We start from the raw sequence: 27,616 nt of genomic DNA on the forward strand, positions 1-27,616 counted from the left end.
TGCAAGACCCAGATGCACTCTGTCCCGCCCCAAGCCACGTGCCCACGCTCCGAACCCCAAAAACACTAAGGGATGGATTGGGGGTTTGTGGAGAGAAACGGGTTAAGACGATCGCAGGAAGGTAGAGCTCCACGCCACTGTGCGCACAGCCGAGACTGCCGTCTTCTCGACCGCGCGCGAGCTTTTGAATCCACTCACCGGAAGTGCGGTTTCCGACTTCCGCAGTTTGCCGGGGCTGGCGAAAGGCCTGTCGGGAATGGCGACCAAGAAGCTGGCGCGGTACGCTGAGCGGTGCAGGTCGGGGGCAGCTGCCTGGTCGACCGCTGGTGTCTGCGGCCGGGCGGGGCGGGGTGGAGCCCATCTGCGTCCCCTGAGCTGGGCCGGAAGGTCGGGGGCTCGGGCCGGGTGGCCTGGACCGTGTCTAACCGCCCCCCCGAATCGGTGGGGCCATGACAGCTTCCTAGTGAATTCTCGGTGTCTTCTCCCTCCTTCCTGCACACGCTGACCGCTAGAAGCGACGCAGTGGATCCGGGAATATCAATCAGTTGGGGTCCTGGGGTCCTTTGCCTGATCTTTATTCTGTGGTAGATGACTTAATTCCTTTTCTCTTCTGTAGCAAATGGATAGTTAAGCAACTCCCTTCACTTCTTATTACACTTCTTAAATGAAAAGAAACAAAATGTCTTCAAAGAGTTGTGTTTTGTTTTGGAGGGGTTTGTTTTTTAATGTTTAATCCCTTTTGTTGCTCTTGTTTTATTGTAGTTATTATCGTTGTTGTTGGATAGGACAGAAAGAAATGGAGGGAGGAGGAGAGAAAAATAGACACCTGCAGACCTGCTTCACCGCCTATGAAGCGACTCCCCTGCAGGTGGGGAGCCGGGGGCTCGAACCAGGACCCTTAAGCCAGTCCTTGCGCTTTGCGCCACCTGCACTTTACCCGCTGCGCTACCGCCCGACTCTCTTTAAATATTTATCTATTTATTCCTTTTGTTGTTGTTGTTGCCCTTGTTGTTTTACTGTTGTTGTTGTTGATGTCGTCATTGCTGGATAGGACAGAGAGAAATGGAGACAGGAGGGGAAGACAGAGGGGGAGAGAAAGACAGACACCTGCAGACCTGCTTCACCACCTGTGGAGCGACTCCCCTGCAGGTGGGGAGCCGGGGACTCAACCGGGATCCTCACGCTGGTCCTTGGCTTTGAGTCACGTGCGCTTAACCCCTTGTGCTACCGCCCGACTCCTCTTTATTTGTTTTTTGCCAGAGCACTGCTCAGCTCTGGTTTATGGTGGTGCGGGAGACTGAACCTGGGAGCCTCAGGTGTGAGAGTTGGTTTGCATAACCATTATGCTCTCTCCCCCACCCTTCAAAGAGTTCTTCTCACCAGCACATAAAACCTTAATGTGCTCATCTTTTTATCAATGAATTCTTTAAACTGTCATTTGGAGATTGATTATTATATATTACAATAGTTTCCCATATATGTCTAGTTTTTTTTTTTTTTTAATTTGGCGGGTGGGGGCGCACCTGGTTGAGCGCACATGTTACAGTGCACAAGGACCCGGTTCGAGCCCCCAGTCCCCACCTCCAGGGGGGAAAGCTTTGCGATTCCTGAAGCAGTGCTGCAGGTGTCTCTCTGTCTCTCCCTATCACCCCTTCCCTCACGATTTCTGGCTGTTTCTATACAACAGATAAAGATAATTAAAAAAAAACTTTTAAAAAAGTATTTATTGTATTTTAATAAGAGAAAGACCAGAACACTGCTCAGTGCTGGCTTGTGATGGTGCTGGGGATTGAACCTGGGACTTTGTAGCCTCAGGCAGTCTTTTTGCAGAACCATTATGCTATCTCCCCAGCCCTGTGTAGTTTCTTTACCCAGAATATTTTAAATTCTAGAAGACTAGAGCTGCTTTATGTTCTCTCTCCTTAAAACTGGGCTGTATTCATAGCAAGCCCTTGAGAAAGGCAAAAGTAAAAATTTCACAGTTTTTTTTACCTGTGCAGTCAGTTGGGGACTTCTGTATTAATGTAAAATAAGTGGAAAGAATTAATTTGTAAATTTTTATCATGAAGGTGAAAAATAACTAGCAAAATCAAAGGAAAGGTTATGGGTGTATTTGTTTTTGCTACAGAACCTAGTTCAGTTTCTTGTCAGTCACAGTATATTGATAATAAGGGCTGCAACATGAGTTTGCTATCCTGTTCAAAGAGGTATGTGTGACTGAGTTTATTTTACATTTTTAGGCAGCTTGGACTAATTAGGAGAAAGTCCATTGCACCAGCAGGTGGAAGTCCAGGAGGAAGCAAATCCAGTAAGTAGTGTGCTCTAGAGTCTTTGCATTTTGTAGACAAGCAATTAAAACCAAATGGCTTCAACAAGGATCCTCTTGATCTTTTACAGAGCAGTTGGTTGACTACTTGATTGTCATTGATTTTGAGTCAACATGCTGGAATGACGGGAAGCAGCTCCGTAGCCAGGAAATAAGTAAGTCTGAGCTGCCATTGGCTTAAGCTGGCAGGGATGGCTCAATGGGTAGGTAAGGCCCACATTCTGGCCAGGCAGCACTGTCTTCAGTGCTGTGATCTCACTTTCCCTGTCTCTCTTCTTGCTGAATGAGAAAGAGACAGGGTGAGAGAGAGAATAAAGCCAGTGTGGGCACAGTTAAATCATGCCGAAAACCAACAACAAATCAACAGTCTAAAAAAAAAAAACAGGATGGTCTATGAATTGACAGCTAACTTAAAACATAAAGGAACAAAAACCCAATAGCTAAACATATCATTATACCTGCTTCACTGCCTGTGAAGTGACTCCCCTGCAGGTGGGAAGCCAGGGGCTCGAACAGGGATCCTCACGCTGGTCCTTGCGCTTTGTGCCACGTGCGCTTACTACCACCCGACTCCCTGTTTTAAGGATTTTTATTTGTTCTTGGTGGCACTAGGACCAAGGCGGTTCTGTGTCATTGTCAGTATTTCACTGCTCCAGGCCAGCTTTCTGCTTTCTTTCTCTCTTTCGACGGAGAAACACCACAACACCAAAGCTTCTCCCAGTGTGATACTGTTTCCATGTGCTATACCAGGGGCTTGAACCTGGGTCGCTCTCATGGCAAAGCATATACCCTCCTAGATGACCTATCTTGCCAGCTCTAACTTTTTCATTCTTTTAATTTCATAGTAAGGGGTACACTATTGATATTCTCCAACCAAAAGTCTGAAGTAGGTATACTCATAAAGTTAATACTTGACTTATATTCGACTTATTCTCTGACTATAATACTTTATGGTAACCGTTATATCACATTGCTTTGATGGTTTTAATATGTTTTTACTGAAACAGTGATTGTTAATAATTCTATATGATGATAATGTTTACTTAAAGTGATTACAGCATTAACTTCACTGTTGTATATTAAAGTTGACGATTCTTTCATTTAGTTGAATTTCCAGCAGTGTTACTGAACACATCCACTGGAGAAATTGAATCTGAGTTCCACGCATATGTTCAGCCTCAGGAGCATCCAATTCTTTCTGATTTCTGCATGGAATTGACAGGCATCAAGCAGGTATGATGTAGATATTAAAGCCAAAAATCAGATTCAAAAAGAGAATAAAAGCTATATACCATTTGGAATTAGACATATGCAGTGTTAAGAGAAATAATGTTCCCACCAGAATTCCAATGAAATTGGAAGTCGGGAAAAATAATAATGGGCCAGGGGAGATAGCATAATGGTTATGTAGAGACGCCTATGCCTGAAGCTCTAAAGTCTCAGGTTCAATCCCCAACACTATATAAAACAGAGCTGAGCAGTGCTCTGGTATTAAAAAAAAGAAGAAGGAGAAGAATGAGAAAAGGAAAGAAAGGGAGAGAGAGGGAGGGAGGGAAGGAGGAAGAAAGGAAGGGAATAAAGGAGAAGAAAATAACTTAAAAATGAATATCGATGGAGTCAGGCAGTAGCACAGTAGGTTAAGTGCACGTGGCACAAAGCGCAAGGACAGGCATAAGGATCCCGGTTCGAGCCCCTGGCTCCCCACCTGCAGGGGAGTCGCTTCACAGGCGGTGAAGCAGGTCTGCAGGTGTCTGTCTTTCTCTCCTCCTCTCTGTCTCCCCCTCCTCTCTCCATTTCTCTTTGTCCTATCTAACAAGGACAACATCAGTAACAACAACAATAATAACTACAACAATAAAACAACAAAGGCAACAAAAGGGAAAATAAATAAATATAAAAAATGTATATCAGGGCAAAGTAATATCCAAATGCTAGCTCACTTGGATAATGTACTGCTTTGTCATGTGCACAACACAAGTTCAGGTTCAAGCCCAAGTGTCACCACACTGAAGAAAGCTTAGAAGCTATGACTTTCCTACCCCAAACCCCCACCTCTACTTCTAGCTACACCTCGTGTGTGTGTGTGTGTGTGTGTGTGTGTGTGTGTGTGTGTGTGTGTGTGTGTGTGTGTGTGATTCTTTCTGTCTGGAAAAAAAAAAAAGACATTGGTTGTATGTAAATTAACTAACTTCAAATTGTTGTCTGTCTTTGATTTAATAATAATATCAGTTACTACTGTTTTTATTATCAGAGCACTGCTCAGTTCTGGCTTATGGTGGTGCTGGGGATTGACCCTGCGACTTGTACCTCAGGCATGAAAGCTTGATTTAATTATTATATTACTTAGGGTGGTCCACTGACCCACTTAATCTTTCTTAACTTGAAGAAGAGTTGTAATCATATTATCTCTCTTCCAGGTTTTTTGACATCCTCACTAAAGTCTGCCTGTTAGGAACTATTTTTCTTTTTAATCCTACAGAATGCCTAATTATACTGAGTGTGTGCTTAATAATAACAGAAACTCAGTTGTTGAATACAGAGTTTGTGATTCTATCCAGGTTCAAGTTGATGAAGGAGTTCCTCTGAAGATTTGCTTATCCCAATTCTGCAAATGGATTCATAAGATTCAGCAACAGAAGAAAATAATTTTTGCTACTGGATTTTCAGATCTTCCTACTTCCCAAGCAAAATTAGGTGCATTTGTTACTTGGTCAGGTAAAAAAAAAAAAATGTCAATCATAAATGGCTGTCATTACTGTGTAATCCTTTAGTAACTAGGTTTGTACTTATTAGTCTCCTGGGCCATGAAAGAAATACAATTGGCCAGTAAGTGTTAACCAAGAAAAAAAGAAAGTTTGTATTTTTGAAATGGCCATTCTGGGACACGCGCTTTTTTTTTTTTTTCTTGCCTCCAGGGTTTTCACCAGCACTTGGTGTCAGCACTAGGAATCCACTGCTCCTGGCAGCCATCTCCCCCCCTCCAGTTTATACAGTAGGACAGAGAGAAATTGAGAGGGACAGAGAAAAGCACCTGCAGACCTGCTTTACCACTGCAGGTGGGGAGTAGGGACTCGAACCCAGGTGACACCTTATATTTTAAGGCTAAGCCTCTTTCTGGGTCAATGAGATAGCTTGCTTATCAGGCACCTGCATGTCATGAGTGCTACCCAGATTTGAACCCCTGGCACAAAGTGCAGGAGTACCACTGCAATGGATAAATCTTTGGCGCTACGGGTGGTATTTCTTTGCCTGCCTGCCTGCCTGCCTGCCTGCCTGTCTAGCTAGCTATCAGAAAAAGCCAGCCTAGCAAAAAACGATGATTTTTGAAAGCTATTATTATGCCATTTTCTACAAACTTAAATAAATAAAAAGTATCTTCATTTAACTCACTTCCTTTTATACTTTGATACTTACTGATGAAGACATCAAGAAAAATATGAACCTTTTTTTTAAGGATTTTTTTTCCTTTTAAAAAAATTTTATTTATTTATTTATTTTCCCTTTTGCTCTTGTTGTTTTTCATTGTTGTTGCAGTTGTTGTTGTTATTGATGTCGGCGTTGTTAGGATGGAGAGAAATGGAGAGAGGAGGAGAAGACAGAGAGGGGTAGAGAAAGAGACACCTGAAGACCTGCTTCACCACCTGTGAAGCGACTCTCCTGTAGGTGGGGATCTGGGGGCTCAAACCGGGATCCTTACACTGGTTCTTGTGCTTCGCACCACATGCGCTTAACCCACTGCACTACTGCCTGACTCTCAAATATAAACCTTTTAAAGTAGATAGACCATTTGTATACTGCTCATATAGATTTGCTATTACTAGTCATTGATAGCATGGCTGTGCCATCAGTAGCATAGCACAAATAGTTGTGTTTGGTTTTAGATTGCTATAAAATGCTGGGTTTCCCTATTACATTAGCTTTTTGTCTAGATGATACTTTTTATGGAGGCCTTGTAATTTGGCTCTGCACGCTTCTTCCTGAAATATTCAGTGCGTTTTATTGGGTGCTCTCAGAAATAATTGTGACACTTTGTTGTTTTGTTTTTTTTTTACTATTTATTATTTATTCCCCTTTGTTGCCCTTGTTTTAGTGTTGTAGTTATTATTGATGTCATTGTTGTTGGATAAGGCAGAGAGAAATGGAGAGAGGAGGGAAAGAGAGAGAGGGGAGAGAAAGACAGACACCTGCAGACCTGCTTCACCGCCTGTGAAGCAGCTCCCCTGCAGGTGGGGAGTCGGGGGCTTGAACCGGGATCTTTATTCCGGTCCTTGTGCTTTGCGCCACCTGCGCTTAACCCGCTGCGCTACTACTCTACTCCCAGTTGTGAAGCTTTGTTACCAAGCTGATTTTTTTCCTTTTTTTTTTTTTTTTTTAAATAGAGAGAGACACCACAGCAATGAAACTTCCTTCAATGTGGTGGGCGCAGGGCTCAAACCTGGCTTGTGCAGCGACCTGATTTCTTAGTAGTGAATTATTTAAAGTAAATAATTGTTAGATAGTAGCAAAGCAATTAAATCTTACTATCTGTTTATATCATCTTTCAGCATTTTATTTATAACTCATGACAGCATAAATATGAATAACTGTAGTATGGATGTGAATATAAGTAAACTAACTTTATTCTATGGTAATATACTTAATGCAGACTGGGACTTGGGTGTTTGCCTGGAGTATGAGTGTAAAAGAAAACAGCTATTAAAACCTGTGTTCCTTAATTCTTGGATTGATCTCAGAGTAACTTACAAGGTAAGAGTCAAAGATGGGGGTACATTCACTTCCTTCTACTGAAAACTGATTATTAACAGTAGGAAAAAGAAAGAGAGAAAGATTAAGTTTTATCTCACACAGGAGTCTGGGATTTTACAAATAAAATAGTTTGTTTTGAACCAGTATTTACATAAATGCATTTTAGTATACACATTTGAAATCTAATAGAGTAAATGATATGAAAAATAAGTGGTTCGTTCATAGTCTTTCAAATAATAACCAGTTTCTGAGATACTGTCTTCTTTTATTTGATTAGAATTTCTATAGAAGAAAGCCAAAAGGATTAAGTGGTGCACTACAGGAAGTAGGAATAGAATTCTTAGGACGAGAACATTCTGGTTTGTATAAACTGCATATAATTTTATTATGTGTAATTTTTAGAATGTCTTATATGAGTCTCATTTTTGTAATGCCACAAGTAAAAATATCCTTCACTCTACAAGAAGCTCCCAGTCTAGCAATTCAAATTGCTGCTAAGACGTTGAAATGATCACTTTTATAAACTATTCTAAGACTATGATCTAATGGCTTTCTCATTACTAAAAATAATGAGGATTAACCAAGTCAAATGGAGATTAAGCAGACACCTAAATAAAACTGTGTTAATGAAAACTAAAACCATTGTTATTTACAAATTGTAGAATGCTGGTCACATTTTTTTTTTTTTTGCAAACTGTAACAGGTTTTCACCTCCACCTCTGTGAATATGGGAGACCGTGGATGACATTTTATGTCATTGTTAATGTCACTACAGCTTTGGACAAGAATAGTTTCTGACGATAAAAGCGAGTAGATAATCATAGACATTAATGGTGTTCTAACTCTGTCTGTTTCTTTGCCTTTGCTGTCTTTCTTTACCCTGGGTACCACTCAATCCAGTGTTTGATACCTGTCTCCTCAGGGTTGGATGATTCTCGGAATACTGCCCTTCTTGCTTGGAAAATGATCAGAGATGGTTGCTTAATGAAAATCACAAGGTCCTTGAACAAGGTTTGTGGTGTCTTATCTCTCTTATCCTCTCATTTCAAACTCCAGATGTAATCACAAGTTCATTGAAATGCTTATTTCATATATACAACCATCTATAAACAATTATATTTTTCTTTTTCTCTTTTGTTATATGATATGTGTGCTGAAGAAATTATGAATGCACAGTTTCTAAAGATGTTGGATTTGTCTGTGGAATCATAGGTTCCCACTAAGAAGAATTCTACCATTTTGGCCGGAAATGTGAGTAGAAATCGAGTTGAAGAAACATCAGCCGGCATTCAGAGTCCAAGCATCAGTGATCCGGATTCTAAAAATCCACTGAGTTCTCATGAAAAAGTTCCAATGGAGTCAGTGAGTGTGAATTGTATAGGACAGCAAGACCAGCTGCAAGCAAGCAGCAGCATCAAAGCAGGTCCTCACAATGTCAGGAGCTGCGTCTCTCTGTATAATACTAAGCCCTCTACTACTCTGGGACAGCTGGAGTCTCCCAGCTTGAATCCACCTCTCTGTTTTCAGAAGCCAGTGAAAAATGAACCTCTCGCACATAATACCAAACGTAAGTCTTCACCAGGTGGCTCAGAACTGCTGCTTGTTTCAACTACCGTTTCATCTGTTAATCATGTTTCTGATGGAGAGGTGAGTTCTGCTGTTGACTGCTTACCCATGTTGGCTGATTGGGAGGATATGGCTTTCCTGCCAGTATCTCAGCCTGAGCAAAATACAGACTGTCGACCTCCCCATAGTGACTCGTTGAATTCACTTCGTTCTGGAGAGACTTCACTTAATTTTGGAGGAAGGGTAATAGTTTCAAAAGAATCTGAAATGTTAAGTCATGAAAACTTTGGAAGCACTGAAGAAACGCCTCAAAGAGTGGAAGCCTCTACGTCTATTGTATTTAAGAGTCCTCATACTACTATTTATAACGTCAAAGAAACCAAAGTCCAAGTCTCGGATTCTGACTTTAAATTACCTGGATACAAATCAAATGCCTTCAGTGTTTACGCTGGTATGTCTCATGCTGAAGTGCTGGGGAAGCATCCTCTTCTAGGTGGTACTAAAAGGAATCTAGCCAGTCCCCCAACTCTCCCACTGCCCAAAAAACAGACCTTCAGTATTCATGAAGAAAAGCCCTTATCATCTGATGGCTCCCTGGTGAGACATTCTTCCCCGAAGATTCTCCCATCTATCTTAACTTCGACAAATAACATACGAGATCCCTGGAAGACTGGGAAAATGACTCCTCCTCTATGTAAATGTGGTCGAAGATCCAAGAGACTTGTTGTTTCTAATAATGGACCCAACCATGGGAAAGTCTTCTACTGTTGCCCAAGTGGAAAATACCAAGAAAACAGAAAATGTTGTGGTTATTTCAAATGGGAACATACACTTCAAAAAGAAAAAGCCAACAGCACAGTTCTGTCTCATTCCCCCAAGGTATCCACTCTCAGTTCTCCAGAAACAAGCCCTTTTCATGTCAGAGGAGTGAGTTTGCCCACTGAAAAGTCATTGAGACTGAGGCCTTCAATGAGGACTTGATGAACTTTCCTTAAGCTGTGTTTTCACTTTCATGTGAATTGTCATGTGGTAAAGAGAAATGTTTACGGCCACAAGTACATCTGTTAACTGAGCTGTATTAACTACACTGGTGCTACCAATGGGGAGAGCTGGGAAGACAATGTGTATGGGAGCCGGAGCGTGGTCCACCTGGTTAAGTGCATGTATTATGAATCAGGACCCAGGTTCAAGCCCTCGGCCCCCACCTGCAGGGGGAAAGCTACACGAGTGGTGAAGCAGGGCTGTAGGACTCTCTCTCTCTCTCTCTCGCTCTTTCCTTCCTCTCTCCCTATCTCCCCCCCCAATTTCTTTCAGTTCTATCAAATAAAATAATTTTTTTTGAAAAGAGGTTCCTGGTTCAACCCTGGCATCACCAGTAGCCAGAGCTGAGCAGTACTCTGGTCAAAATAAATACATACACACACAAAATGGAAATGGAGAAAAAACAAGTTTCATAGGCTTCTACTTTAATTTACCAAAATATCTTCACGTGTCTCCTTTTTATATATGAATTCTGGTTTTTCTTTAGATTCCCAATCATGACTTATGATAATGCTTCAGTGTTGTATATATATTTCAGTTATTTGTACTTACTGGTTTTTACCATACAACTTTGAGGACTCACACATGAAATATTTCACAGACTACTGTTTGGTTAAATATAATAAGTAACAATAGTGTATGATACTGTTTTATAGTTAGCTTTAAAACTGATTTTAAACTATCCAGAAAAGATTGAAAAACTAGTGGATCAGACAGCTGGTTTAGAAACTGCATATATGCTTTACGTGAAAAAATCCTCAGCAATTGATAGTCTATTTCCTACTATCCCTAATAAATAAATCTTAAAATAATAATACCAGCCTGGGGAGACAGCATAATGGTTCTGCAAAAGACTTTTATGCCTGAATCTCTGAGGTACCAGGTTCAATCCCCAGCACCACCATAAGCCTGAGCTGTGCAGTGCTCTCCTCTCTCTCTTAGTATCATCCTTCCAATAAAAATACATAAACATTGAAATTAATTTTTAAAAAGCTCACTTGGGTATTCATTCACCTCCTTTGCCATGCATGAGGCCCAGCTTCAAACCCTGGCCCCCACTCTTTGTATCTGAAATAGCCCAGAGTACTGAAACCCCTGTAATGACCACAAGAAGAAAAACAAAAGAGTTATTAAGAACTCAGAGCACCATTCTGGCATGTGCAGTGCCGGGCTTGGAGCTCAGGGTAAGTCCTGTACTCAGCTGCTGTGCCATCTCCCAGTTCACTGACCCAATTCTGTGACCCAATTCTAGGAACACAGACACTAGAAGAAATTTATTTTCAAAATTTCATTTCAAAATTCAGCCTTTGGTGTCATAACCATAAGATATTTTAAACCAACAGATTATAAGCACTCGATCACATTTTTAATAAAATATTTATTTATGAGGAAGATAGGAGAAGAAAGAAAGGACCGGGCATCACATGTGTTGCCGGGGATTGAACTCAGGACCTCATGCCTGAAAGTTCAGAGCTTTATCACTTTGCCACCTCCTGGACCACAGATGACTACATTTTTATCACCTCTCTATAATCTTGTACCTTCTAGAATTTGTCTTACAGATACCAAGATAATGAATAAAATGAATCTAAGCATCAGTCGTTTCCCATTCTTTGTTCCTCAGTTCCTTTCTCCTGATCTTGCCGCTGATAGTCTTGGGCAGCTCTTCAATGAATTCTATCTGTTGGTATCAAGGAAAAATACAGCAACTCTGTGATTGTTTTAGGTGAAAGAACTATGGCACCCACTTCTTCTAGCGTTTGCCCTTCTTCCATAGCCAGTTACTTAAGTGGGTTCTTAGTAAGGTGTGCTCTAGAGATTTCTTTTGATATTACTATTTGCTATAAGTCTGGGGGGTAAAAGGACCCAACACATTAAGTTAGAGAATTTATTTTAGTCTCAGGGATTCTGATTCACATCTATGTCACTTGTTCTCTTTGGACTATATGGAGTTGTGTTTGAGGAGAATTTTCATTAAAAATGGAAATAAACTGAAAGTTTCTAGAAGACAAAACCAATATTTATAATTGAGTACTTACCTTTCTGGGATATTTGTAAGGTGCTGTAGTTTTTTTTACATGCTCCTGAATCTCCTTTTTTAGTTGTTCTTGATCATGTGATTTGTAATTAGGGTCCAGAACAATAAACGCCTTTACTACCTAAAATAATTTGAAACATCAAAAGAATAAGTTGTATATTTTTTTGTTTTGATGTGTCTTGCTTACTTCCTCTAAGGAAATGCCCAAGTGCCTCCTGGGGTGGGCCGGGTGGTTTCAAAGATAATCCCCACTCTGCACTGTCTTAAGCCAGTTTGTGGCCCCCCACAAACCTCTTTCTGGGTCTTGGTGAGATTATACGCCTTGCTTGTGTGAGAAACGGCCCAGTTGGTTGTAGCCTTTCACTGATGTTTATCGATCCAGTCTGACTACAGACCTCTGACCCTTGCACTTCTACACCCTTTCCCATCATAGTCACATTATAAGGTTGGACTCCCTGGCTCCCTCCTCACATCCCCTTTTCCTGAACATGGTTAGATTATGAGTCGATTCCCTCTCACCAAATGGGAAAAGGACAGGTTGTTCCCGTGTGCTAGAAATGTATTAAAAGACCCTTAAGTTTGCCCTTGGTGTGCTGGCTGGCTTATACCCATGTGCGTGCGCGCGCGCGCGCACACACGCACACACACGTAAAATTTTTGCCTTGCTCAAGACTTTCGGTGTCTCAGTCCTTGTTTTAAGGCATAGACAGAGTGTATTTTCACACTGCTTCCCACATTTGTAATCTACAGTTGAACATTCTCATGTAACTACAGCTTGGAACTCTTTATTTTCTGACCTGTTTCTGATTGTCTCTGATCTGGACTTCTTGCCTCTTTTTTTAAAAAAGCCAAAATGGGGGGTCAGGCAGTGGCGCAGTGAGTTAAGCGCATGTGGCACAAAGCGCAGGGACCGGCGTAAGGATCCTGGTTCCAGCCCCCAGCTCCCCACCTGCAGGGGAGTCACTTCACAGGCGGTGAAGCAGGTCTGCAGGTGTCTATCTTTCTCTCCCCCTCTCTGTCCTTCCCCTCCTCTCTCCATTTCTCTCTGTCCTATCCAACAATGAACAACATCAACAATGGCAATAATAATAACCACAAGGAGGCTACATCAACAAGGGCAACAAAAATGGGGAAGAAATGGCCTCCAGGAGCGGTGGATTCATGGTGCAGGCACCAAGCCCAGCAATAGCCCTGGAGGAAAAAAAAAAAAGCCAAAATGATACCTCAGTGAGCAAATCATTTAGCTGAAAATGACATTTTAAAAATGTGGAACGCTTCATGAATCTATGTCATCCTTGTACAGAGATCACACTAACCTCTGTATCATTCCAATTTTAGAACATGTGCTACCAAAGTGAGCACTGAAACAAACTATAAAGCAAAGGAACCATGAGAAATTCCAACAAACAAAACAACAACAACAAAAGCGTAGAAACCAGCTGAAAGTGCATGAAATGTATCTGAAAGTCACATGAGTTAGGGCAAGACTCCTCTAGATAATTGAGTATAAGCCAAATGCTCCTACCCCTCGAATGCATTGCTAGCCTGACATCAGCTACCCCAGAAGCCACGTTGGTTTCCAGACCAGGGGAAGAACAGGGCCCTCCTGCTGCCCTCTGGCTCTCTCACCTGGTGTGAGCCTCTGCTGTTGGTTTCCATAGCACCTTTGCTCCACACCTCCATGGAAAGGAACTGAATTTTGGACAGATTTTAGAGTAGTTCTTTCTGACTAGCGTATTTTATCAGATTTGCATATTTAATAATGACTCAGGGCAGGGGAGACAGCATATGGTTATGCAAAAAAGATTTTTATGCCTGAGGATGTCAAGGCCCAGGTTCCTTCACCAGCATCACCATAAACTGGAGCCGATGGGAGTAAGGACCGACCAGTCAAGGTTCATGTTCAGTGGGGAAACAATTACAGAAGCCAGACCTTCCACCTTCTGCATCCCACAATGACCTTGGGTCCATACTCCCAGAGGGATAAAGAATAGGAAGGCTATCAGGGGAGGGGATGGGATACAGAGATCTGGTGGTGGGAATTGTGTGGAGTTGTACCCCTCTTCTCCTGTGGTTTTCTTAATGTCTCCTTTTTTAAATAAAAAAAAAAAAACTGGAGCCGAGCAGTGCTCTGGTAATAAATAAATCCAATAATAACATATAAAATAATAATAATGAGTCATCTGGAGGTAATTCTCTTTTAAAGAATTGCTGCTTAACTGTCTGTGACACACTGCCAACAAGCTTTAAGACTAATGAATCTTTTTTTCTTTTCTTTTCTTTTTTTTTTTTTTTGCCGCCAGGGTTGTCGCTTGGGGCTCAGTACCTGCATTACGAATCCACTGCTCCTGGAGGCCATTTCCCCCCCCCCATTTTGTTGTCCTTATTATTATTGTTGTTGTTGTTGCATAGGACAGAGAGAAATCGAGAGAGGAGGGGAAGACAGAGAGGAACTGAGAAAGACAGAGACATGCAGAGCCGCTTCACCGCTTGTGAAGCGACCCCGCTGCAGGTGGTGAGCCGGGGGCTCAAACCGGGATCCTTGTGTGGGTCCTTGCGCTTTGCGCCATGTGCGCTTAACCCGCTGCGACACCGCCCAGCCCCCATGATTCCATTTTGTTACCTCTCCTCTGATGGGGTCTGGGCTGCTCACAACCGCTGACTCTGAGACTGCCGGGTGCTCTATCAGAGTACTCTCGACCTCAAATGGCCCGATTCGGTAGCTGGGAAAGAAAACACGGGAGAGAAAAGGACAAAAGTGAGCGGCAGATTCACTTTAGAACACTGGTAATCAGGTAACATAGACATGTACAGATGAGAAAGCAAATTACCCAGAGGATAATATGATATCATCTGATCTTGCAACAAACCAGAAATACCCATCTTCATCCATATAGGCCCTGTCTCCAGTGATATAGAAGTTGCCTCGTACCGTTGAAGCTGTTTTTGTAGGATTATCCTGTAAATCAAAGAGCACTGTGTTAGTATTGAGAATATGACTTCTGTTTAGTTTGGACTTTTAAGATGTTTAAGGGAAAAGAAACCTCTGGCTCCTTTGAGAAGTCTTAGAATCAAAGGAAACCGGTGCATGGAAGAAGAATGTATTTTCAAAACTCACTTGACCCTTAAGACAAGTAAACTGGGCGGTAGAGCAGCGGGTTAAGCGCACATGATGCAAAGCGCAAGGAACCCAGTTCAAGCTCTCCGCTCCCCACCTGCGGGGGGGGCCGCTTTACATGCGGTGAAGCAGGTGTCTTTTTCTCTCCTCCTCTGTGCCCCCCCCATTTCTCTCAGTCCTATCCAACAACAACAATGGCAACAATATTTGTGCTGCAGGCGCAGAGCCCCAGCAATAATCCTGGAGGGGAAAAAAAAAAAAAAAGAAGGAAGGAAGAACCAACAAACGGAAAGAAGGAAAGAAAGAAAGGAAGGAAGGAAGAAAGAAACAGGAAGAGAGAAAGAAAGAAAGAGAGAGAGAATATAATAAGCTGCATTGACAAAGACTAGGCACACTTCCATCCTCCATCCTGAGAAGTTCTGAGTTGGATCACAGAATAAATATTACAGGAGTTCAGAGCTCAGAGGAGCGGACTAAATGAGCCTTTTGCTAAGTGGTTAATACCTAACACTGGTAGAAAAAAGAAAAATGTGGGGGGGGCCTGGCGGTGGTGCGCAGAGTTAAGTCCACCAATCACCATGCGCTAGGACTGGGCTGACCTGCAGAGGGCGCTTCACAAGCGGTGAAGGAGGTCTACAGGTGTCTCTCTCCTTAACTTCCCTCCCCTCTTAACTTCTCTCAGTCCTATCAAGTATAATAGAAAGGGAAAAAAGGGGTGGGTGAGGGTGGCCACTGGGAGCAGTGGATTTGTAGTGCAGGCACCGAGCTCTAGTAATTAAAAAAAGAAAAGAAAAGAGAAAAAGAAATGAATACTCAAAGCCTAAGAATTCATCTACTGTGCCACTTTCCAGGCCTTTACCTAAGAATTCAAATAACAGGGCTTTCCCGTTTTGCATTTAGCTTTGTTTTGTTTTACACAAAATCAAAATTGGTCCTATTACTTTATTTGTTTCCCTCCAAGGTTATCACTGGGGCTCGGTGCCTGCACTATGAATCCACTGTACCTGGAGGCCATTTTCCCTATTTTGTTGCCATTGTTGTGGTTGTTATTGTTATTGTTGTTATAGCTGTTGTTGTTGTTGTTGGATAGGACAGAGAGAAATCAAGAAAGGAGGGGAAGACAAAGGGGAGAGAAAGATAGACACCTGCAGATCTGCTTCACCACATGTGAAGTGACTTCCCACCCCCCCCCCCCACAGGTGGGGAGCCAGGGGCTTGAACTGGGATCCTTATGCCAGTCCTTGCGCCATGTGCGCTTAACTTATTGCGCTACTGCCCAGGCCCCATTGGTCCTATAACTTTGCGAGAAGAAAAGTAAAGTATTAGTACTGGATGGTGGTGTAACTAGCAAAACACACCAGCTACCATGCTTGATGACCTGGGTTCAAGTCCCAGGTCCCACCTGCAGGGGAGAAGCTCTATAAGCAGTGGAGAAGGCTGCAGATGTCTCTCTTTTCTCTCTCCCTTTCTCTCCTCATCACTTGCCCCTCCCTCCTCTCTTTTACCAGGGTGCTACTCAGCTCTGGTTTGTGGTGGTACAGGGGATTGCACTTGGGACCTCATAACCTCAGGCATGAAAGTCAATTTGCATTCTATCTCCTCTGCCCCCCATTTCTCTCTGTATCTATTGGAATTTTTAAAAAGGAAAAGTAGCCACCGGGAACAGAGTGGCTCTTATAGCACTTGAATCTTGGGGTTTTATTCATTTAAACCTTGTTCTAATTTGTGTACTGTGATTAGAGATGAAAATAGTTTGAGCATCCTGGGAGGTAGCACACTGGACAAGATATTGGACTCTCAGATAGGAGGTCCCAAGTTCGATCCATAGTTTTGTATGTGCCCGAGGTGCTCTGGTTCTCCTTCTCCTCCATCTACCATTAATTAATAAATATAAGAAAGAGAGGAAGGAAAAGAAAAAGAGAGACAGAAGAAATAAAGAAAGAGAGAGGAAGGAAGAAAGGAAGGAAGGAAGGGAGGGAGGGAGGAAGAAAGAAAGAGTAGTTGGCAAGTCTTTGGTAAAAGAAGTTTGCTTAATCTTCCCCCCACCCCATCTCTCCCTCTCACTCCTCCCAAGAATGGAAAACACTAGCCAGATTCCAAGATAATAAGTGGGTACAGTTCTACAGTGGATAAGAACAAGGTAATATCAAGAGGGCTGTCATCTTTTTAGTGCTCCCTTGTTCTTTCTTTCAAGGAGCTGGAGCAGTAATCTAGCCTAAGGAGACCAGTGCCCTCTCCACTAAGCATTTGGATGTTTCTTCAGTTTCCTGTCTGAGGTATTACCATTCAGCATGATGAATCTCTCAAGAAAAGACCAGACATATACTAAAGGAGTTCTGTGGCTGACAGGGACAGTTAGCAAATACTTCAGAAAAATAAATAGAGAATACAAGGTTATTTAATAAGCCCCTTACTACATATTGAGCAAAAAGTCCAAATGGTCGATCAGGTAGAATTTGAATGCCGATATCTCCTTCTTGTCCAGGAGGTAAAACATTGCAATTTTCATCTAAAATCTAGGGAAAAGAACAGGATAATTTATTTATTTATTTTCTTTTTCTTTTTTTAAAGTTGAAAGATAGAGACAGGGAGAGAAAGACAGCTGAATACCTGCTTCACCACTTGTCCTTGTTTTTTTTTTTATTGTTGTAGTTATTATTGATGTCATTGTTGTTCGATAGGACAGAGAGAAATAGAGAGAGGAAGGGAAGACAGAGAGGGGGAGAGAAAGACAGACACCTGCAGACCTGCTTCACCGCCTGTGAAGCGACTCCCCTGCAGGTGGGGAGCTGGGGTCTTGAACAGGGGCCCCTACGCCAGTCTTTGCACTTTGCGCCACGTGCGCTTAACCCGCTGTGATACCGCCCGACTCCCTAGGATAATTTATTTAAGGGAATTTTCACTTAATACTACATCTTAAATCTTTGCTTTGCATGTGTTTCTTTCTCTGTTGTTTACGAATATAGGCTACAGGGGGCCGGGTGGTGGTGCACCTGGTTGAGTGCACATGTTACTATGTGCAAGGACCCCGGTTTGAGCTCTCAGTCCCCACCTGCAGGGGGTAAGCTTTGAGAGTGGTGAAGCAGTGTTGCAGGTGTCTGTCTCTCTTTTTTCTCCCCCCCCTTCCCTCTTGATTTCTGGCTATCTCTACCCAATAAATAAATAAAGAAAAATAAATAAAAAAATAAATACAGACTACAAAAATTAAGTATAATTTAAATTCCTGAGTTGCAGTTATATTATTATTATTTTGCCTTCAGGGCTAGCACTGGGACTAGGTGCCAGCACCACAAATCCACTGCTCCTGGACTCCATTTCCCCATTTTATTGGATAAGATAGAGAGAAATTGAGAGAGGAGGGGGTGATAGAGCAGGAGAGAGAAGGATAGACACCTGCAGACCTGCATCTCCCCTGCAGGTGAGAAACCAAGGACTTGAACCCAGATCATTGCGTGGGTCCTTGAGCTTAGCACTATGTGCACTTAACCAGATGTGCCATCACTCAGCTCCCGCATAAATTCTTACTGCAAAATATATTACAAAAATTCAGGATGTAAAAAAAAAAAAAGAAAATTTTCTTTAATTCCAGCATCCAGCAATAATTACATCTGTTAATCTTCTTTGACACAAAACAGATGTAGGAAAAATAGGTGACTGCTTTATAACTTACATTTCTAACCCATATTTGCCTAGAAGTTAGGCTATAAGGAAAGTAACTTGAAATCATGCCCCAAAGTAGGAGTGTAAGTTAGGAGAGAGGCTGAGGGGTGGCAAAAAGACAAGGTTACTTCATATTGGCCTGTTGGAGGATACACAAACCTTAACATCAAAAGCAGGAGAAGGCTTTCCCATTGAGCCAGGCTTAATTCTCATTCCCTTGAAATTGCCACAGATCAGCACCTAGTGCAGAAGAAGAAAGAGTAACGGAACAAGTAATGTACAGTTCAGGCATTTACCCACCATGTATTCAATTAACAAATTTACCCAGAACTTACTGTGAGTCAGGCTCAAAGCAAACCAAATTCTCTGCTTATTAAAGTCATAATATAATAAACTTATCGTGCTGAAAATATCCAAATTTGTGAAGATATCTTTACTCAGATCAGCATGACATTTATGCTGAACATATTGGTTTTGGGTTTTATTATTACATTATCATTATTTATTTCTATTTTTATCAGGACACTGCTCAGCTCTGGTTTATGGTGGTGCTGGGGTTTAAACCTCAGGCCTTTGGTGCCTCAGGTGTGAAAGACTTTTTGCATAGCCATTACACAATCTCCCCAGCACTATATTAGCCCTTTTAAGACTTACTTGTTTCCTTTTTTAAAATTTATTTATTCTCTTTTGTTGCCCTCGTTGTTTTATTGTTGTAGTTATTATTGATGTCGTTTTTGTTAGATAGGACAGAGATAAATGGAGAGAGGAGGGGAAGACAGAGAGGGGGAGAGAAAGATAGACACCTGCAGACCTGCTTCACTGCCTGTGAAGCGACTCCCCTGCAGGTGGGGAGCCGGGGGCTCGAACTGGGATCCTTACACCGGTCCTTGAGTTTCATGCGCTGTGTGTGCTCTCCCAGGCGCACTACCACCTTTTCTCAATCCCCAGTTGCGCTAACCACTCCACTCCCTGTCACTCAATCAGTCGGGAAGACTACAGCAGACATTTTGGCATTTGTTTGCCAGACTCCACTGAATGGCGCCCTGTCTCTTCAGCGGGGAGGACGTACCGTTTCTGTCTGCCCGTAGCCTTCATAGATCTCCAGCCCCGTCCAGTGTCTCCACTGCTCAGTCACTTCAGGGTTGATCGGTTCGCCTGCACTCACGCAGTGCTTTAAGCTCTTGAACTGATAGCTTCTCGGGACACAAACAAGTTAAGTTTAGGAGAGAAACAGAATTGAGGATAATTTCTAATGATCAATTATTTATTACCAAAGCACTGCTCAGCTCAGACTTATGCTGGTGCTGGGGACTGAACCTGGGACTTTGGGGCCTTAGGCATGAGAGTCTCTGCATAACCATTATGCTCTTTCCCCCACCCTCTCATGAGGTTTTCAGATGAAGTGTGTTTTGTTCCATTCCACCACCCTTCTCCATATATGAACCATCCTAACATCCATTGACCACCCGCAGCACTAGAGTTGTTCTTGTTCATTGTCTCTATTTTATAGAAACGAGTGTGTAGATTTGTGATTTACTGTTAAAAAAAAGTGGTGGGGGGAGAGGTGGGGGTGCAGGTGCTTGCACTAAGAATCCACGGCTCCTGTGGCCATTTTTTAAAAAACTTTTTGGATAGGATAGAGAGAAATTGAGAAAGGAGGGGAAGACAGACAGAAAGGGAGAGAGAAAGATAGACTCTGCAGACTTGCTTCTCTATTCCTGAAGCGACCCTCCTTCCAGGTGGGGAGCAGGGGGCTCCAACCCGGATTCTTGCACTGGTCCTTGCACTTCATATTTTTTATTTTTGTTATCTTTATTAATTTATTGGATAGAGACAGACAGAAATCAAGAGGGAAAGGGGGAGACAGAGAGACACCTGCAGCCCTGCTTCACCACTCGCAAAGCGAGTGCTTTACTGAGATGTGTTTTTATTTTAAAAAATATTTTATTTATTTTTTAAATTTTTGATAGAGATAGAGAAATTGAGAGGAAAAGGTAGGTAAAAAGGGAGAAACACACACACACATACACACACACACACATACACACACACACACACCTGCAACATTATTTCACTACTTGTAAAGTCTGCTCCTTGCAGGTAGGGACTGGGGGCTTGAACCTTGGTCCCAGCACACTATGATGTGTGTGCTCTACCAGGTGTGCCACTGCCCAGTACCCCCTTAAGAAGAACTTTCATTTAAAATATATATATATATATATTTTCATATTTATTTATTTATTTATTTTTCTTTTGTTGCCTTTGTTGGTTTTTATTGTGTTGTAGTCATTATTGTTGTTGTTATTGATGTCGTCGTTGTTGGATAGGACAGAGAGAAATGGAGAGAGGAGGGGAAGAAAGAGAGGGAGAGAGAAAGATAGAAACCTGAAGACCTGCTTCACCGCCTGTGAAGCGACTTGCCTGCAGGTGGGAAGCCAGGGGCTCGAACCGGGACTCTTATGCTGGTCCTTGCCGCTTTGCACCACCTGCGCTTAACCCGCTGCGCTACCGCCTGACTCCCTAAAAAACATTTTTTATATTTACTTTCCCTTTTGTTTCCCTTGTTGTTTTTTTATTGTTGTTGTAGTTATTATTGTTGTTGTTACTGATGTCGTCATTGTTGGGCAGGACAGAGAGAAATGGAGAGAGGAGGGGAAGACAGAGGGGGAGAGAAAGATAGACACCTGCAGACCTGCTTCACCGCCCGTGAATCGGCTCAAACCCGATTCCTTTCTTGGGTCCTTGCGCTTCATGCGCTTAACCCGCTGACTCCCGAACCTTCATTTTATAGCTTCTTTCTTCTCCCCCTCCCCACCCAGCAAGGGCCAGTTTTCAGCCTTCTTACCTGCTCAGATCATTCTGGACAAGCATTCGGTATGCAGTTGGCGCCGAACAAAAGACTGTGATGGGAAACTTGGAAAGTGTCTGAAATTCAGAATTTGATTCTTAGTCTTACTCGGACTTTAATAATAGCCTAAGTGTCTATGGGAGGCACCGCACAATTTGCATAATGCTTATGCTACTGTAAATGCACTCACAGCTTTGCTTATTTTTTTCAGAGTTAGTGACTCTCCATGTGTTTAACATTGTACATCTGAGTTGTCTACTTTGATTTCTGCAAGTCACTTTGTGAGTCCTGTTGGTATCACTGTTAGTACTTTTCCAAATTGAATGATCTATTTCATAAGAGAGAGAGAGAGAGACAGAGAGAAAGAGAGAGACTCGAGCGCTGGTGCTTCATATGCTGGGAAACAAACCAACCAGGAACCTCACAAGCATGTCCTCTGACTCTTATTGCTGAGGCATTTCACTGGCCTATCATATTCTTTTTTTAATATTTATTTATTTACTTTTTGTTGCCCTTGTTTTTATTGTTGTTGTAGTTATTATCGTTGTTGATGTCGTCGTTGTTAGATAGGACAGAGAGAAATGGAGAGAGGAGGGGAAGACAGAGAGGGGGAGAGAAAGATAGACGCCTGCAGACCTGCTTTCACCTCCTGTGAAGTGACTCCCCTACAGGTGGGGAGCTGAGGGCTTGAACCGGGATCCTCACCCCCGTCCTTGTGCTTTGCGCCGCATGCGCTTAACCCACTGCGCTACCGACCGACTCCCTGGCCGATCATATTCTTACAAAACTCTCCCTTACTTGCAAGATGGAAGTTGACTCAAAACGTGGCAAATAATGTGCAAAGACACATGATCCCTGGCTCCATGGTGAAAACACACTGCTCCATGCAGACTTGGCCCAGCCTGTGTCGGCTGTATTCCACATGACATCCGAAGGTGTCAAATCCAGCCAGAACCTTTGGGAAAACAAAGAACAGCCTGGAGGCGTTGTAGGAAGAAGAAACTTAAAAGGCCACTAAATAAGCTTTCACAAAGGCCACTAAATAAGCTTTCAATAAGTTATGACACCGCCAGCTTCTGTTCAGTACAATTACCTTCCGTTGATAGACAAACCTAAACCGAAACTGCCGTGAGTGTGTGCGGTCATTTTGGGGGACCCAGATGTCCCGCTGGTAAAGTAGATGGCCATCAGCTCACCATGTTTTGTCCTCACACAGGTGTGGTGGTCACTGGCGTGTCTACAGAGGACGAGATACAGTGATTCTGCATCATACTCTGTTAACACATGAAATGAGTTTGGGAGGCTGTGTACTCAGACCCAAGCTCCTGATACATATCCAAGTGACAGGTTGATAGAGAATGTGACAAGATAAAACAAAAAAACAAAGCAAAAAAACCTACCTCTTTCTCTATGTATTTAGGTGGTTTCTGGAATCAAAATAGCCTTTGTATCTAAAACTCATTTTAAAATGTTGATTTCCTTATTTCTTTATATTTGATAGAGATGAGAGAACTCAAGAGGGGAGATGGGATAGAGAGGGAGAAGGGGGGAGAGAGGAAGGAGATATATATACAGAGAAAGAGAGAGAGAGTCCTATAGCACTGCTTCACCACTAATGAAGTTTTCCCCCCTGCAAGTGGGGACCAGGGGCTTAAATGTGGGTCCTTGTGCATTGTGCCAGGTGTGCCACCACCCAGCCCCACTAACTTTTTATCAGATTATAAAGAAATGTGGAATCATTAAAAGTTTTATAGGCTTTTATGATCTTATAGTCAAGTACATATGGAGAACTACCCTTGCCACTCTGTAGTGGATGGTTTAAACTGTAATTAAAAAAAAAAAAAAGCTATTGGGGCTAGGGAAATAACATGGTTATATAAGACTCATGCCTAGGGCTCTGAGGTCTCAGGTTCAATAAATACCCAGCACCACCTTCAGCCAGAGCTGAGCAGTGCTCTGAGGCGCCTCTCTGCCTGCCTCTCCCCCTCCCCCTCTCCCTCTCTCTCCCTCTTTCTCTCTCTCTGTCTCTCTCAGATAATAATATAATGTAGGCTCAGCAAATTATAGTTCACTGACCCATTCTAGCCTGCCTTCTGTTTTTGTAAGTTCAGTTTTGTTGGGACACAGCGTTTTCTATGAACTGTCTGTGGTGTTTTCACACTAGGACACCAGAGGTGAATGGTTGTGACAGAGAATTCATAGTCAGTAAAATCTGATGGGCACCTCAGCTGGGAGGCAGCTCAGCATTCAGTCACAACAACTGTAAGCCTAAAGTCCCACAGAGCCCTGGTTCAGTCCCCAGGACCACCACCTTATACTAGAGCCCTGGTCTCTCTTTCTCGGTCATAAATACACATTTATAAATTTACTATCCATTCCTTTTACAGAAAAAGTTTGCTGACTCCTCCCCACCCCAAATATATATATATATATATATATTTTTTTTTTTTCTTTTCTGCTCCACAAAGCAGCCTACATTGTTCTGAATAAACAAGACAACAAGTCTGATGGGGATCTAAGCATCTAGCCAAGAAAAGAGCAGCCCAATTAAAGAGAAAGAAATATTTTAGTTCTGAAAGAAAACTGGGTTTCTAGTGATATATAATATAGGCACTACAGTCACTGAACAAAGGTAATCGTTGCACACCTGGTGTCTCAGAAGCATTAATTTTTTTTTTTTTTGCCTCCAGGGTTATCGATAGAGCTCTGTGCCTGCACCACGAATGCACTGCTCCTGGTGGCCATATTTCCACTGCTGTTGTTGTTGTTGCTGTTATTATTATTGTTGTTGGATAGAACAAATTGAAAAAAAAGGGGAATATAAAGAGGGGGGAGAGAAAGATAGATACCTGCAGACCTGCTTTACCGCTTGTGAAGCAACCCTCCTGCAGATCAGGAGCCAGGGACTTGAACCGGGATCTTTGTGCTGGTCCTTGTGCTTCACACTATGTGCACTTACCCGGTGCACTACCTCCTGGCTCCCAGAAGCATAGATTTTTATCTGGGGAGTATTGAGCTGAAAATGAAGAAATCAGAAACATCTAGGCCATGAAAAATGCAGAAAAAAAAAACTGTATTCACAACCTACGGGATTTCAAAAGCTATTTTAAAAACCTAGAACAGGTATTTAATTGTGATTGCATAATTTTCTTTTAACAAATATCTATGAAAAATTTAAGGGGGCTGGGCAGTTGCGCAGTGGGCTAAGCACACCAGGCAGGAAGCACAGGGACCAACAAAAAGATCCCAGTTTGAGCCCCCAGCTCCCTACCTGCAGGGCGGTCACTTCACAAGCAGTGAAGCAGATCTGCAGGTGTCTATCTTTCTCTCCCCCTCTCAGTCTTCCCCTTCTCTCTCGATTTCTCTCTATCCTATCCAACAACAACGACAGCAATAATAATAACAACAACAATGATAAACAACAAGGGTAACACAAGGGAAAAATAGCCTCCAGGAGCAGTGGATTTGTAGTGTAGGCACCGAGCCCCAGCGTTACCCCTGGAGGAAAATAAACAAAAAAGTACCTATAATAATGTGCATATCACTTTTGTCAAAGATATGGTTATTCTCAAAGCCTAGGACCAGTTGGTCCAAGAGTGTAATGGCTATGTGAAATGTCTTTTTTTATTATGATTGCCTATGAGCAGAGAGAAATTGAGAGATGAGGGAGCAAGAGAGAGACACCTGAAACATTGCGTCACCACCACTCATGAAGCTTTCTGCCTGCAGGTGGGGCTCGGGCTTGAACCTGGATCCTTGCACAATGTAACGTGTGTGCTCAACTAGGTGGGCCATCACCTGGTCCTATAAAATGTCTTTGTTAGTTTAGCTGGGACCAGCTGTGAGGGTTCCTCAGTTTTCCAGAGATCTCAGTTGGGTGAGGTGGTTAAGGGGTTGTTTTTTTTGTTTGTTTGTTTTTTTTAACAGAGCACTCACTGTTCAGCTCTGGCTTATAGTGGTACGAGGGATTGAACCCAAGACCTTGGAGCTTCAAGCATGAGACTCTCTTTACATAACCATTATGCTATCTACCCCCCCCCCAGGCTTGAGTTATCTTTTCAGTGTAGCCTCTCTCTTTTTGGATAGCTGCTCTACAACAATTACGACTACTCACTTCATCATCTCCTTGAGGTTCCCCCACCCCTCTCTGGAGTTCTGAGACACAATTAGCTTGGACTGAAGATTTTCACATTTAGATGCAATAGCATCAACGGCCGGGGCTAAATCCTCGTTGGTAATAATGCACTTTGCTTGTGAAGATTGGAGTCTGTAGAGGATATCTCTCTGGGTTAGCTGAGTGGTTCCTGGAATGAAAACTGTTCCTAAAGGGGCAGAAAAGAAACAATATTTAGAAGGGTTTCCTGGATGGGGGTAAATAGCATAATGGTTATGCAAACAGACTCTCATGCCTGAGGCTCCAAAGTCCCAGGTTCAATCTCCCACACCACCACAAGCCAGAGCTGAGCAATGTTCTTTTTTTTAATTTTTTAAAATTTATTTAAGAAAGGAGACATTAACAAAACCGTAGGATAGGAGGAGTACAACTCCACACAGTTCCCACCACCCGGTCTCCATATCCCATCTCCTCCCCTGATAGCTTTCCCATTCTCTATCCCTCTGGGAGTATGGACCCAGCCAGGGTTGTTGTGGGATGCAGAAGGTGGAAGGTCTGGCTTCTGTAATTGCTTCCCCGATGAACATGGGCATTGACTGGTTGATCCATACTCCCAGTCTGCCTCTCTCTTTCCCTAGTAGGGTGGGGATCTGGAGAATCGGAGGTCCAGGACACATTGGTGGTCCAGAAAAGTCTGGTCAGCATCATGCTGGCATCCGGAACCTGGTGGCTGAAAAGACAGTTAACATACACAGCCAAACAAATTGTTGAACAATCATGGACTTAAAGGCTGGAATAGTGCAGATGAAATGTTGGGGGAGCAATGTTCTTTTTTTCTCTCTCTCTCAAAAGAATTTTTTTTTTTTTTTTAAAAAGAGAGAGATTTCCTTCGCCCTTTAGCTAGGGTACTAGAGGTAGTTCATGTACAATCTGTATTTTTCAGAATGATGTTGTCACTTTATCAGGCAAAGTAGCTATGTGTCTTCGTTTCATTAGTGTGTGTTGCTTTTCAAAGTATTTTAAAGTCTATCACCCTTCTGACCTAACATGAAAGCATTTCACTCATATATGATAAAGGAAAGAGCAAATGAACGAACTAAAGACAAAACCAAACTTGTAGGCTAAAAGAATCAAAAAAGTAGTTACCAAAAAAGTAGTTTTTTTTCTTGCTAAGTACACTTTATCTTTTTTTTTCATATTTTTATATACACTTCTTTATCTGCTCATACATGGAGAGATACTTAGGTTGTTACCAATTCATGGCTATTGTGAATAATGCTGTGAAAACCTCAGGCAGCATGTCCTCATATTCCTCAGATAGGTAGCCAGAACTGGGATAGCAGAGTCATACAACAATGCCTTATTGCTGATTTTCTAAGAAATCTTCATAGTGTTTTCCATAATGAGTGTCATCCATTTACAGTCCCTCCCACCCGCAATGTACAAGGGCTCTTTTCTTTCTATATCCTGTCCACCACTTTATATTCAATCTTATGGGTGTGAGATGATACTTTGTTGTTGCTTTATTTTTATATTAGTTATTTTGGATAGGGACAGAAATTGAGAGAGAATAGAGAGTCAGGGATTGAGAGAAAGAGAGATATCTTCAGCCCTGCTTCACCACTTGTGAAGTCTCTCCCCTGGAAGTGCGGGCTGGGAGCTTGAACCTGGGCCCTTGCTCATGATAACGTATCCATTTAACTGGATACACCACCAACAACCCTCACTTGTTGCTTTGATCTACATTTTCCTGAGAGCAGAGCATTATACATAGCTTTTCATGGGCCTTATGACCATCCTACTGTTTTTGGACTTACTTCTCCTTTTTTTTTTTTTCTTCAAGTTATTTTAGGTATAAAATTAAATGGTTTACTTGAGCATTTTGTTTCTTGGCGTTAGTCTGAATGGCTATAAAGGTTTTAGAACTCCTTTAGTTCTATCCCATGTGTCCTAGAAGATTGTGCTTAAATTTCACATGTGCAGAAGGAAGTTGGGGCTGGGTGGTGGTGCACCTGGTTGAGCACACCTTACCGTATGCAAGGACCCAGGTTCAACGCCCCGGTCCCCATCTATAGGGCGAAAGTTTCACAAGTGGTAGAGCAGTGCTGCAGGTGTCTCTCTCTGTCTCTCTCCCTATTACCCCATTCCCTTTTGATATC

General features: G+C 42.5%; 2 protein-coding genes and 1 non-coding gene across 9 annotated transcripts in view; 1 reads left to right on the forward strand and 2 right to left on the reverse strand.

Moving 5' to 3' along the window:
* Window positions 1-2: 2 nt before the first annotated feature.
* On the forward strand, window positions 3-9,693 carry ERI2 (ERI1 exoribonuclease family member 2). Of its 6 annotated transcripts, none has more exons than XM_060172868.1 (10): window positions 3-279; window positions 2,241-2,308; window positions 2,398-2,481; window positions 3,432-3,559; window positions 4,885-5,041; window positions 5,242-5,382; window positions 6,972-7,072; window positions 7,350-7,431; window positions 7,995-8,083; window positions 8,285-9,693. In XM_060172868.1, exons 1-10 carry the CDS (start codon window positions 257-259, stop codon window positions 9,617-9,619), a joined length of 2,208 nt encoding a protein of 735 aa, XP_060028851.1. In that variant the 5' UTR covers window positions 3-256; the 3' UTR covers window positions 9,620-9,693. The 6 variants fall into 6 exon arrangements, with proteins under 6 accessions (XP_060028851.1, XP_060028855.1, XP_016040821.1 ...); XM_060172872.1 differs by having other exon boundaries at window positions 8,232-8,365; XM_060172871.1 differs by lacking the exon at window positions 3-279 and adding an exon at window positions 290-584.
* Window positions 9,694-11,222: 1,529 nt separating this feature from the next.
* The window catches only part of ACSM3 (acyl-CoA synthetase medium chain family member 3), a 29,093-nt gene continuing 12,699 nt past the window's right edge, over window positions 11,223-27,616 (reverse strand). Inside the window, exons 4-14 of one of the 2 annotated variants that reach the window (XM_007516591.3) lie at window positions 25,458-25,665; window positions 22,437-22,580; window positions 22,142-22,298; window positions 21,341-21,420; window positions 19,565-19,688; window positions 18,655-18,735; window positions 17,250-17,351; window positions 14,549-14,676; window positions 14,341-14,440; window positions 11,719-11,838; window positions 11,223-11,360 (exon numbers count right to left, since the gene is read on the reverse strand). In XM_007516591.3, the coding sequence (XP_007516653.1) occupies window positions 11,268-11,360; window positions 11,719-11,838; window positions 14,341-14,440; window positions 14,549-14,676; window positions 17,250-17,351; window positions 18,655-18,735; window positions 19,565-19,688; window positions 21,341-21,420; window positions 22,142-22,298; window positions 22,437-22,580; window positions 25,458-25,665 (1,337 nt within the window). In that variant the 3' untranslated portion in view covers window positions 11,223-11,267. The remainder of the gene's footprint in view (window positions 11,361-11,718; window positions 11,839-14,340; window positions 14,441-14,548; window positions 14,677-17,249; window positions 17,352-18,654; window positions 18,736-19,564; window positions 19,689-21,340; window positions 21,421-22,141; window positions 22,299-22,436; window positions 22,581-25,457; window positions 25,666-27,616) is intronic. The other variant, XM_016185352.2, reaches the window with a different exon arrangement.
* LOC132533234 (U6 spliceosomal RNA) lies at window positions 12,978-13,079 on the reverse strand. The gene has a single exon (XR_009545136.1). It is a non-coding gene; the product is annotated as a U6 spliceosomal RNA (small nuclear RNA).

This window comes from Erinaceus europaeus, chromosome 15 (assembly GCF_950295315.1).
Source record: "Erinaceus europaeus chromosome 15, mEriEur2.1, whole genome shotgun sequence".
In the NCBI taxonomy this organism is placed as follows: Eukaryota; Metazoa; Chordata; class Mammalia; order Eulipotyphla; family Erinaceidae; genus Erinaceus; species Erinaceus europaeus.